This window comes from Brassica napus, chromosome C5 (genome assembly GCF_020379485.1).
Source record: "Brassica napus cultivar Da-Ae chromosome C5, Da-Ae, whole genome shotgun sequence".
Classification (NCBI taxonomy): Eukaryota; Viridiplantae; Streptophyta; class Magnoliopsida; order Brassicales; family Brassicaceae; genus Brassica; species Brassica napus.
The window spans coordinates 42,727,130-42,740,678 of record NC_063448.1 but is presented as its reverse complement, the minus strand read 5'-3'; the positions used below and the strand labels follow the sequence as shown (position 1 = coordinate 42,740,678).

At 38.6% G+C, this 13,549-nt stretch overlaps 1 protein-coding gene across 1 annotated transcript; it reads left to right on the top strand.

The window, feature by feature from the left end:
• Window positions 1-9,445: 9,445 nt before the first annotated feature.
• LOC106397160 (U-box domain-containing protein 35) lies at window positions 9,446-13,148 on the top strand. The gene is made up of 11 exons (XM_013837727.3): window positions 9,446-9,876; window positions 10,010-10,086; window positions 10,162-10,283; window positions 10,378-10,583; window positions 10,662-10,713; window positions 10,786-11,173; window positions 11,251-11,352; window positions 11,427-11,813; window positions 11,876-12,634; window positions 12,721-12,793; window positions 12,896-13,148. Exons 1-11 carry the CDS (start codon window positions 9,693-9,695, stop codon window positions 12,913-12,915), a joined length of 2,370 nt encoding a protein of 789 aa, XP_013693181.1. The 5' UTR covers window positions 9,446-9,692; the 3' UTR covers window positions 12,916-13,148.
• Window positions 13,149-13,549: the final 401 nt, after the last annotated feature.

Genomic DNA, 13,549 nt, shown 5'->3' with positions numbered 1-13,549 from the left:
GCTGAAGGGGGGACGGGTACCTAGGTTGGCCAAAGAAGAAACAGATCACATGACATCAGAAATGTGTCTTAAATAGCTAAAAGGGAGTAAATGAAGCTGAAGGACGAATTTTGAACAAACGGAAGAAACGGATCATGGGAAACACACAAAAGAAATATCACTGTCAAAGTCAAAAGGAGATTAAGTCTATATGATCTCAAAGGGAATAATAGGTAAGATGTCTTCAAGCAAAGTCAAATCATCAGAGAAAGGTTGAGCCATGGACCCACCACCTGAAACATTCAAAACGAGAACTTTGTTAATTACCAGTAAAAGAAGAAGAAATCACGAGCTTCTTTTAGAATGACCACTTCTCACAATGAAGAACATTTAGAGGCAAGGTCGGAGTTTGCAGAAATGAGCTGGAGTTTGGGTAGTTGAATTGATCTCTGGTATCAAAGGCGAGAAAAAATTGAAGACGGAGTAGCGGCGTACGAGCTACATGAGTCGTCGACGATATGATTCATTGATGAGATAAGAAAGAATAGCCGTTTTGGCTTAGTTTTCGTGAGGCATCAAAAGCAAGTAAGATGAGCATAGGATACTCATGGCGATGCAACTCGGCGAATGTGTTACTGCATCAAATCACTTTTTCAAATTGCAGAGGAAAGAGATTGAAATCTTGAGTCGGCGTGTAGATATGCCGAACAGAAGACGAGGAGCAGTGATTCACCAGAAAAGCAACTTGGCGAAGTTGTCATCAGATCATCTCGGTGAAGAAGAATTTTCAGTCACGTCGTTCGACTTTTACGAGGAAGACAACAAAGAAAGAAAAGTGGTAATGTGGACCTATGGTGGAGATTGTAGAATAATAGGCCCAATTCCCAATTCTGTCTTGGCCCACTCCAGCCCAACAAGAATCATGCACAAATCAAAATAGGAAAAGACATTAGTTTATGTTTCTATTGATGTCGGTCAAAAACTTTACAAAAGATATAATATGGAATAGGAGGAGTAAAGTCGATGATCATGTTATATATAAAGGAGGTGGTGTTGTGGCTTTAGAATCATCTGAAAGAGAAGCATAGAGACCTGGAGGAGCTAATGAGTGAGAGAGAAATCAAGAGAGATACTAATTCATAAGTTCGAGTCTTGTGTATTAGTTTTAACCAAGCTGTGATTTCTAATTAGTTATTGTAAGGATATTCATTGATAGTGAATAAAGAGAAAGAGATTTTGATACTGATTTCAATCTAAGTTTAAAGCACTAAGCAAAGATTTAAATCCTAACAGATTGAAAAAGCTGAAAGATTCAAATAGACTTTTTCATAGATCCCAACTTCAATGGGTGATATCATGGCTTCTTATTTCCAAGACCTGTTCAAATCTTCTAACCCAGTGGAGCATTTCAAATCTCTGCCGAGAATCACTCAAGCTATGAATACAGGGAATTCAAGATGCGAGTTTCTTGGTCAAGGGTTCAAGTGTGTCCGGATCAGACAGGTCTATTCTTTCTTCAAGAGGTATTGAGATAGTGTGGACCCTAGGGTAACAATGGAAGTGGAACAATTCTTTCAAAGAAGAACATTCCCATTGGATTAGAATCTCACTTAGCTATGCCTTATTCCAAAGATTATTGGAGCTACTGTTATGTCATGAAGTTGTTAGATATTGATGGGGTGTAAAGCCCACCTCAATATACGAAAGATGTGAAAAGGAGGATGTATAATGGTCAGTGATCACAACGTTAGACGATGATGACTACAGTTTAGGTCATCTCCAATCCAACTCCAAAACACTATTTTAGTGTGATTTTGACACTAAAACCTTCTCCAAACTAACACTAAAAATCACACTATTTTAGTGCAACACTATAATTTCACATCAAATTTGGTGTGACACTATTCACTCCACTAAAACACTATTCACTTAATTTATTAATAAAATGGACAATTAAATAGGACAAATAAAACTATAAATACATATAATATTATAAAATAGCTTTTAGTGTGAAATTTGGTATTATGGTTGAAGAATAACTTTTTTAGTGCTGAAATTACATTAAAATAGTGTGGTTTTGACACTATAATAGTGTTATGGGTTGGAGATGCTCTTAGCGATGAATAGATGGTTAGTTTGATCAGTCTAGATCAATGGAAAAGCTAGGAAAAAAAAACAATTTGTAATCTTGATGTAAATCCATTTTGCATAGTTTCATAAAGTTTACTCATTTCCCTCCATCTGATTATCTAATTTCTTTTTTTTTCTCCTTTTCGGGACTATATTATATGGTACATGAATCTATGCTTAATAACGTCATTTCGGTTTCGAGGTACTCGTGTGAGTATGATAAAGTTCTAAACTTTTTCTCTAACATGGAAGCTTCTCGGAAGCACCGTAGCCTACTTGTTAAGGTTTAAAAGCTTTTACATTTAGGTTTGGAGTTCAAATCCCAGATTATGCAATATCTTACATATTACATGAAATCCAGGTTTCAAGTCCCGGAGAGAGCAATTTATTAATACAGACTACAGAATAAAGGTTTACAAGGAATCTTCAACATAGTGCAAGTAAATCTGGTCAGGAATGAATCTTCATAGGACGGCTCAGATGATGCAGTTAGGCGTAGATCTTTATAAGGTATGTAGTATCGTCGGTTGTCGAATCGTCTATGTAATATTTTTCATAAATGTAATGTCATAATAAATCAGTATTATAAAAAAAACTTTTTCTTGAGAATTGTAAAAAGATTTGAACTTTTGTTGTGAAACTGAGAATATAATCTATGTTTCTATATTATTCATAAACATAAGGAGCCCTTTATATATAGAGAATTACACTGTTATAGAATAATGGAAAGACTAAAGAAAGGAAATACAAATATGGAAATAGTACAAATCATAATATAATAAGGAAAAGGCCTCTCTCTCTCTCTCTCCTCACGGCCGAGTCTCTCTTTCTCTCTAGTATTGGGCCGTTTATGAACCGGACCAATTATGGACATACACAATATGATTTATAACACTCCCCCTTGGATGCCATAACCATACAGGGATTGTAATACGCTTTAGATGTTGCCTCATTAAAACCTTACCAAGAAAACCCAGTGGGACAAAACCATGGTGAAGGAAAAATAGTACAACACGTATTACTCCCCCTGTTCTGAACAACTCGCGGCTGGCCTCATGAACAGCTAAGATCTCCGAATGGTTTGAAGATGTGGTTGCGATCGTCTGCTTCATGGAACGCCATGATATGGCCCTTCCACCATGTTTGAAAACATAGCCTGTCTGTGATCGAGCATTGTGTGGATCCGAAAAATAACCTGCATCAGCAAAATCAACTAAACCTTCTTTGTTTTGGTTAGTATAAAATAAACCCAAGCCTTTCGTTCCTTGCACGTAACGAAGAATATGTTTAATCCCGTCCCAGTGCCTTTGGGTTGGACAAGAGCTAAATCTAGACAATAGATTCACGGCAAAACATATATCTGGTCCTGTGTGACTAGCCAGATACATCAAAGCTCCTATGGCACTAATATATGGCCCTTCGGGACCAAGGACATCTTTATCGTCCATCTTAGGACGGAACGGATCAGTGTCCAGAGCGAGGGACCTCACGACCATGGGGCTAGATATTGGGTGAGACTCGGCCATGTTGAATCTCTTGAGTACTTTCTGTATATGCCATTTGATGCACAAGGATTCCATCTCTTATGTACTCAAGCTGCAATCTCAAACAAAACTTTGTTTTTTTTTCAAGATATTTCATCTCGAATTCTTTCTTAAGATATTAAACTGTTTGGAAAATCTCTCCAGAGGTTCCTATGATATTTAAATCATCAACATACACTGCTATAATCACAAAGCTCTGGCCGAATTTCTTTATAAAGATACAAGGGCTGATCAGATCATTCTTGTAGCCTTCTCTCTCTAGGTACTCACTTAATCTATTGTACCAAATTCGGCCTGATTGTTTCAATCCATAAAGTGACTTATTCAACTTTATACAGTGTTGTTCTCGAGTACTCGATTTGTTTTTCAACTCTATACCCTCTGGTACTTTCATATAAATCTCATTATCCAGTGGCCAATATAAGTGTGCAGTTACAACATCCATTAACCGCAAGTCTAATTTCTCTCTTATAGCCAGACTTATCAGGAATCTAATAGTAGTAGCATCCACCACAGGGGAGTATGTCTTCTCATAATCGATTTCTGGTCTCTGTGAGAATCCTTGTGCAACAAGCTGTGCTTTATATCTCACGACCTTGCCATGTTCATTTATTTTCCTCACAAAGACCCACTTATAGCCGACTGGTTTAACATCATATGGTGTCCAGACTATTGGTCCAAAGACATCTCTCTTCTTTAAAGAGTTTAACTCCACGTTTATAGCTTCTTTCCATTTGATCCAATCTGATCGTTGAGTGCACTCATAAATAGACATGGGTTCATGATCATCATTCAAATCCATAAGTTCAAGTGCTACCTTGTATGCAAATATATCATCAATGTCAACATTCCTTATGTTCCATTGTATCCCAGACAAGACATAGTTTATTGAGATCTCATTATTATCAGGACCTTCAGTACCTTGAATCTTGGCGTCCCAAGAATCATTATTAGATACATCAGGGCCGGCCGCATCTAAGCATTCATGATCGGCCGTGATCGCTATTAGGGTTTTGGGATCGGCCGCGGTTAAGTCCCGGGATTTAGGAACGGCCGCGGTCGTGTCTAGGGTTTCAACAACCTCGGTTTCATTCTCTACAACTTTCTTAGTTTTCCGAGGGTTCTTATCTTTGGAACCTATTGGTTTACCACGTTTCAAACGTTGTCTAGACTCTGTAGCAACTTGATTGTGTCCCTCTTGAACATCAATTCTGATTGGTGCATTAGCAGCTGGTATATATGACTTAGTCACTCTTTTCGGGTCAGCAAAGGAATCTGGCAATTGATTAGCTAGCTTTTGTAAATGTATAATCTTTTGGACTTCTAAATCACATTCCTGAGTCTGAGGATCTTGCCAAGATAAGGATGTTTGATTCCATGTAATCTTTTTTACCAGCTTATTGCTATCTCCCCCTAATGTTAGATGTTCGGATTCATCAAAGTGACAATCTGCATACCTGGCCTTAAATAAATCACCCGTAGTTGGCTCAAGGTATTTTATAATCGTGGGGGAACCATATCCAACATATATCCTCATCCTCCTTTGAGGTCTCATATTTATTCTATGTGGTGGAGCAATTGGTACATAGACGGCACATCCAAATGTCTTAAGATGGGATATGTCTGGCTCATGGCCTGTAAGAAATTGTGATGGGGAATACTTATGTTCACTAGACGGTCTGATACGAATCAGTTCGGCCGCATGCAAGACCGCGTGTCTCCAAGCTGTGGCCGGAAGCTTAGACCTCATAAGCAATAGTCTAGTTATCAGCTGAATTAGTTTTATGAATGATTCGGCCAAACCGTTCTGTGTATGTACATGTGCCACAGAGTGTTCCACACTTACCCCCATGGACATACAGTAATCATTAAACGCTTGGGACGTGAACTCACCAGCATTATCAAGACGTATAATCTTTAAAAGGATGGTCGTTTGTATTCAAAAACCGGTCGTGCCAGAGAGTAAAATTCTTGGTGGCCACTTTATTAAATGCGGCATTGGCCTCCATCATACTGACCTTGACATAATAAAGGCCAGTAGAGAGCGTAGGTATAGACTCTAGGACTTTCTTATGTCTTTGGCCGATTTCTATGAACTGAAGGAACTTTTTGTTTCCTTTGCCCTTAGTCTCAATATGAAAACCATTCATTCGAATGTCTTTAAAGCTCAATAGGCTTCTCTTAGAGCTGTGTGAATACAATGCATCGAATATCTCTAGATGCGTACCCTTAGGCAACAAGATGTTAGCCTGGTCGTAGACCTCTATGAGACTGGTTATACCCGGAATGATACTTTAGAGACTTCATATAAAAACTTTCATTCATTAATAAAATAAGTTCAAAGCAATCAACACGAAAACATAGACGTCGAATTCAACTTCATTCTTTTAAACAATCTGAAGTTTCATAATCCATAAGATCGTCTCGTTCTTGATTGAAATCATCTTCACCATCTTGATAAGTCATATGAGCTTCAGGATTCTTCTATTTCAAACTCTCTTGGTAGAGGTCAACGAGATGTTTGGGAGTCCTACATGTCTTAGCCCAATGATTATCCATACCACATCTATGGCACACGGATTTGGTCGAGTTTTGTGGCATGAAAGATGTACCACGGCCTCGGCCATGTCGACGGCCTCCATAGGAGCCACGGCCATATGAGTTGCCTTGGCCTCGACCAAACGAGTTTCGGTCTCGACCACCACGTCCATGCCATTTTCCATGACCACAGTTAGGCTTGGGTGTTCGGTGGTCCGTTCGGTTTCGGTCCGGGTGATTCGGATTTTCGGATTTTCGGTGTTATGCTCATAAGTACCATTCGGTTTTTACTAATTATCGGATCGGGTTCGGTTCAGTTCCTTCTGGGTTCGGATCGGATTTAACCAATATTTAAAATCGTTCAAAAATATATTTTTAAAAACCTCAAAAATTGACAAAAAAGTTTAAAATATATAAATTATTTACAAATCTAATTAAAAATTAGTTAAACTATCTCAATTAATTAAAAAGTATTAAAAATAACAAATAAAACAAACTACAAAAATATTTTGAATACTCTAAAATATCTAAATCACCTTAATATATATAAAAACATTAACATATTTAACTAATTTCGGATATCTTCGGATCCTAATTCGGATTTCGGTTCGGGCTATAACCAAAGTCCAAAGTAGTAAGCTCATAAGTCCCATTCGGATCTTTTTGTAAAACAGTTCGGATTCGGATTCGGTTTTTCCGGTTCGGGTTAAGGTCGGTACTTCGGGTTGAGTTAAAACGCCCAGGCCTAACCACGGTTGTGTTGGCTATCACTCTGGACATGGTTTGACTCTTTCTTAGCCTCTACGGTCGCATGTGCCTCAGGTAATGGGTTTGTTCCAGGAGGTCTCGATTTATTGTTTCTCATCAACAGTTCATTGTTCTGCTCATCGAGCAAGAGACAAGAGATCAGATTAGCATGAGTTGTGAAGCCCTTCTCATGGTACTGTTGTTGTAACAACACATTGCTTGTGTGGAAGGTGGAAAACGTTTTCTCAAGCATATCCTTATCCGTTATATCCTCACCACACAGTTTCAATTTTGAAACTATCTTAAACAGGGATCCTTATCCGTTATATCCTCACCACACAGTTTCAGTTTTGAAACTATCTTAAACAGGGCCGAGTTATACTCGTCCACGGACTTGAAGTCCTGGATTCTGAGATTCCTCCAATCATATGTAGCCTTTGGTAATAACACCGTTCTCTGGGGATCATGTCTCGTTTTTAACTATGTCCAAAGGTCTAGAGAATTCTCAATATTCAAATACTGATCTTTGAGACTCTCAATAAGATGATGGCGTATAGTTAATATAGCTCAATATCTATCTTTCTCACTTGCATTATTGCCCTCGGTGATACATTCACCGAGTCCCTTGGATTTTAGGATGATCTTAGCATCAAGTGTCCATTGCAAGTAATTATCTCCAGAGAGATTTAGGGCAGCAAAATCCAAGTTGTTGATTTTCGACATCTGAAATCATATGTTTCATAATTTAGATTTAAAAGTGTTCAAGCGAATGCAATCAATATGCTCAAACAATTCGGATTCTAGGTATGATGCAAATAGGTCATTCGTATATGATGCATACATGATCAATCTTAGCAATCGGATTCTATATGCAACCAGTTCGTACTATTATGCATGCATGATGCAAACAGGCCGAACGGCTACAATCTTAGCAAACGGTTTCAATGCAATCAATACAATGGTTATTCGTTTTCAATCTTAGCAAACGGTTTTCTAAGAGTTCAATGTGTAATTGCAATCAAACAGTCGAGCAATGCATCAATTAGGGTTCATTCGAGAATGTATGAAAACTATCAATACTAGCCGGATCATTATCAAGACGAGAATGCATAAATCATTTAACATAGCTAGCGATTTCTATTTCAATTCAAGCATTCGGTTTTAATCAATCAAACAAGATAGTATTCGATTTTAATTTCAAGACTTAGGGTTTCGATCAAACAATCAATACGACTTCAATTTGAAAATCATTCAATCGGTTTTATCAATTCAAACAACCAAATTCAAGATTAAGATTATCAATCCTAGCAATTGATTTCTATGTGATCAAATTCAATACGGTTTTAATTAATCAAGGCTAGCATACTATATCCAAACATACAATCATTCAAACAATCAATTTTGATTCAAAGCATTAGATTAGGGTTTCGATATTAATTCATTCAATCAATCAATTTGATTTCAAATTAGGGTTTATAAAATCGAATGTGTTTTAGTATTAGGGTTTTAAATAAAATCGATTTCATGCATTCATGCAATAAGCATGTATGCGGCTATGATGATGGATATTAGGGTTTCGATTTTGATTCTAGATCATTGGGGTTTTGAGATTCAAAACCATTAAGGTTTCGATTTTAATTGATCAAACAATCAATCTCGATTAGGGTTTGGGGTATCGAACTTATGATTATGAGCTTCGATTTACTCATTGGGGTTTTGATCTATTACCCTATGGTTTTGATTTCAACATTAGATCATACTATTAGGGTTTGTAGTTTTTATGGTTTCGATTCTTATCAAACAAACAAATTCGATTATGGGTTCTCTTTAAGGTTTCGAATTACTTTAACCTCAAGTAGGGTTGAATGGACCACCAAAGAGATGAACCGCGAGCTGGAACTGATCGGAACGCGAGTTGTCTGATTGCTGAGATCGGGAACGCGAGCTGTCCAACGTGTTGATCGGGTCGCGAGCTGTCTGAGATCGTCTTGTTTGCGAGCTGAGGTTGAACAAGCTGAGGTTGAACAAGCCGAGATCGTCTAAGCTAGGATCAGGAACGCCTTGAGCTGAAGCTGATCGGGAACAGATTGCAAACAAGGATCGGGATGTAAGGTTTCGCGATCGGGATTAGGATGGTTCGCCGGTAAGGATGTTCGCCGATTAGGGTTAGGGTTTTAGGCTGTTTGTTTTAGCTTAGGGATTTAGATTCTATCGTGCTGATAACGTGTTATGAAAATAGAGAATAAAATATATGTTTCTATATTATTCATAAACATAAAGAGCCCTTTATATATAGGGAATTACACTGTTATAGAATAATGGAAAGACTAAAGAAAAGAAATACAAATATGAAAAGAGTACAAATCATAATGTAATAAGGAAAAGACAAGATGTCGATTCTCTCTCTATTTCCTCACGGCCGAGTCTCTCTCTCTAGCATTGGACTGGTTATGAACCGGACCGGAAATGATGTATAACAACTTTAATGATATTCTGTATTATTTTGTTTTCAAGGCAATACTAAATTACTAAAGCGGAGAATCCGCGACGACCCGAAGCTGTGGGAGAGAGAACGAGCGGTGGAAATGATCCAATGCTGTTTCTTCAGTCAACCACTGAATCTTACTTTCCTTAATTTAGACAATTCTCAAAAGCCCTAAATTTAGGAAACACCGCAGGTTTCTTTAGGTCTTTGAGGATGAAATCCTCCAAGAAGAAGACAGAGGCAAAGGTTCTTGGAAGAGTTTGTAATCGATGAAGTCACAAAAGGTAAAGGTGAAGAAGAAGAAGAAGAACGTGAATTCAGGTTTAGTCGCAGTAGCAGTGGATAAAGATAAAGGAAGCCAACATGCTCTCAAATGGGCAGCTGATCGTCTCGTCTCCAAAGGAGATACCATCATCCTCCTCCATGTTATCCATCGATCCTCATCTGATTCAGGTCTCTCTCCATCTCTCTGTTGACTTAAATGGAATGCTCTTCTTATTACCAAACCCATCTCTTGTTCTTGTTGCTGTCTGAGTTTTTAAGATTCTGTAGAAACTGATTTTTTGTGGTGCAAATGGGTTTGTAGTTGAGGTTACTGCAGAGAAACATAAGCAAACCGATAACCTTTTCGTCACGTTTCATTGCTACTGCAGTCGAAAAGAGGTGCAAACAGCGATATAAGATCTCTTGTCCTTGCTTTGATTGGTCTTAATATTGTATATCTCTCTGTGTTGCTAGATACAATGCCTTGACGTCACGCTTGAGGATGACAGCATAGTCAAGTCCCTTGCGGAATATGTTTCCTCCGGTGTGATTGAGAATTTGGTTCTTGGTGCCCCTTCCAGGCATGGATTCATGAGGTATTTATAGATATGAATCTCTTCATTTAATCGATAAAGAATCAACACTCTTTTCTTCTTCTTCTTCTTATGTTTGTTTTCTATGCTTAAAAAGAAAATTCAAGATGTCTGATACGCCGAGCAATGTAGCCAAAGCCGCACCTGATTTCTGTACAGTTTACATCATCTCAAAAGGGAAGATATCATCTGTCCGTCACGCCAGGCGAGATGCTCCTTATCAGTCTCCCCTTATCGCTCAGATTGAGAATCATTCCGCACTCACTAACTACGAAAAGTTCAGGAACACCATGAGCTTTAGAGGTAAGTTTGTTAACTACTTCTTTTGAGACTTAAACCACATGAATCTTGAAACTGTACTTTTGCTGTTGCTACAAACAGATAGGACTCCGGCGAGATCTTCGGTTTCTAGCTCAGTTGAAGACTTTGGAAAGTAATGTTTCATGACAATCTTTTCTCTTTAATCTGCTTTTGAAAGATTAAATTTAGCATTCTTTTTCAACAGGTCACCTTTGGCGAGGACATCAAACAACGCAAACTCATTCTATGATTTGTCAGACTCCGACAACAACGACATATCATTTGTTTCTTCAGGCAGGCCAAGTATCACTAGCTCAGGCCGGAGAAGTATCACAAGCTCAGAAAGGCCGAGTACAAGCACTAACGGAAGGTCTGACATATCTTTTGTGAGCTCAGGCAGGCCGAGTACTAGCACTACAGGAAGCCCTTCCTTCATTTACGAGTTCCCTGACTCTGGTTTAACTCCGAGAATGTCTACGGGGTCTGGACAAAGCGTTGGCTCTATGCGTCTAGGGATCAATATCCAACATGACTTCTCATTCGTCTCACAAGATAGTGGCCGGTCTTCTTGTTCTTGTTCACCACAAAACTTGGTAAGACAAGTTTGATTGGTTATAGACAGCAATGAGAATGGTTAGTATATGTATATAAGTTTCTTTGAAATGTACAGGAAGACGTGGAAGCTGAGATGCGGAGACTGAAACTGGAACTGAAACACACTATTGACTTGTATGGATCAGCTTGCAGAGAAGCACTAGCAGCAAAGCAAGAGGTAAACACTATTAAATGACACGTTGTGCAGTGTTGACTTAACTGAAAGAGATTTTAACATTTTGGTTTTAAAAGGCAAAGGAGCTCCAGCGTCAGAAAATGGAAGAGGAAGGATGGGGGCAAGAAGGACAGTTATCAGAGAAATCAACAAAGCTGATAGCTGAGAAAGAGAGAGCAAACAAAGCTGCCATGGATGCTTCTGAAACAGCAAACAAGATAGCAGATCTGGAAACACAGAGAAGAGCCATAGAATCTGGAGACGCTTTCTCTGATTCCAACTTAAGGTACCGGAGGTATGTCATTGGCGAGATTGAAGAAGCTACAAACTCATTCGACAAGGCTAATAAGATAGGAGAAGGTGGATACGGTCCTGTTTTCAAGGGTCACCTTGATCATACTCCTGTTGCTATTAAGGTTTTGAGACCAGATGCAGCTCAAGGAAGATCTCAGTTTCAAAGAGAGGTAAGTTTAACCTAAGAGTCAGATTATATCAGACTTTGATTAACGATTGAGCATTGTTACAGGTGGAGGTTCTTAGCTGCATAAGACATCCGCATATGGTGCTACTCATTGGAGCATGTCCAGAGTATGGAGTGCTTGTTTATGAGTATATGGCTAAAGGGAGTTTAGCTGATAGGCTCTACAGAAACGGAAACACGCCACCGCTCTCATGGGAGCTCAGGTTCAGAATCGCAGCCGAAGTTGCTACCGGTCTGCTCTTCCTTCACCAGACGAAACCTGAGCCTATAGTGCACCGTGATCTGAAGCCAGGGAACATCTTGATCGACCAGAACTACGTAAGCAAAATAGGTGACGTTGGATTAGCCAGACTAGTCCCTGCAGTTGCGGAAAATGTCACGCAGTGCCACGTCACGTCGACGGCTGGGACGTTCTGTTACATTGACCCGGAGTATCAACAAACCGGAATGCTTGGTGTGAAGTCTGATGTCTACTCCTTCGGTATCTTGCTTCTGGAGCTGCTCACAGCGAAGAAACCTACGGGTTTGTCTTACACCGTTGAGCAAGCGATACAGAAAGGCACTTTCAAGGATATGTTGGATCCAGCAGTGCTTAACTGGCCTGTGGAAGAAGCTTTGTCTTTGGCAAAGGTTGCGCTTAAATGTGCACAGCTGAGAAGGAAAGACAGACCAGACCTTGGGAAAGAGGTGTTGCCTGAGCTCAATAGACTGAGAGCTCTTGCTGATGCGAATATGGAGTGGATTATGTTCAACTATAGCAGAGGACCATCACCAAGGCATAGCTTAATCTCCTTGCCAACTGTTGTGAGTATTACAAAAACATGCTCTTAGCAGTTTTAACAGTTTGGTTTTATCCTCAATTGTAAAAATGTAAAATGCTTCTGGTGCAGGATGAAATGAGTGTAACCTCAGATGGATCGAATACACATTCAAGTACTCTATCAGACATGGAGAAGAACTTAGGTGCATTATTACTTTAACATTTTCTAAAACATTATCATAGTATGTTGCTCATCAAATCTAACAGTTTCTCATCTATGCTACTTTTATTTTGTTTTGTTTCAGACGAAACTGAAGAGGATTAGCTTTCTTGTCTGTTAGGAAAGATGGAGTGAAGCCATTTCTGGAGTCTTTAGTTTGCTTAAGCTAACCTTATTAATGAATAATATTGTGTATACATCCTTGTTTTTATTTGTAAAGAAGAAAACAATGATTAAGTTTGTGCTAATTCCTCCACTTTACGTAAATTCTGCTTTTGATATGTAATAAGACGAGATTTAGACCGCACAATTACTAATTGATAATTTGTTGATTCTAATTAACTTCTGAATGGAGCAATATTGATGAGTTTAATCTTACAAAAAAGGCTTTTAGCAGTTTCAACAGTTTGGTTTTATCCGCAATTGTTAAATGAAAAATGCTTCTGATGCAGGATGAAATGAGCGTAACCTCAGATGGATCGAATACACATTCAAGTACTTTATCAGACATTGAGAAGAAATTAGGTGCATTATTACTCTGCATTTTTCTAAAACATTTTCATGTTTGTTGCTAATCAGAATCTCACTGTTTCTCATCTATGCTACTTTTACTTTGTTTTGTTTCAGACGAAACTGAAGAGGATTAGTATTCTTGTTTGGTGAAGGAAAGATGGAGTGAAGCTATTTCTGGTGTCTTTAGTTTTGCTTAAGCTAATCTTATTAATGAATATATTTGTGT

Coding starts and splice junctions, on each gene's coding strand:
- LOC106397160 (XM_013837727.3), top strand. CDS start 9,693: ATGAAGTCACAAAAGGTAAAGGTGAAGAAGAAGAAGAAGAACGTGAAT. Junction 11,174..11,250: donor CTTGTTCACCACAAAACTTG/GTAAGACAAGTT, acceptor TGAAATGTACAG/GAAGACGTGGAAGCTGAGAT. Junction 11,814..11,875: donor GATCTCAGTTTCAAAGAGAG/GTAAGTTTAACC, acceptor GCATTGTTACAG/GTGGAGGTTCTTAGCTGCAT.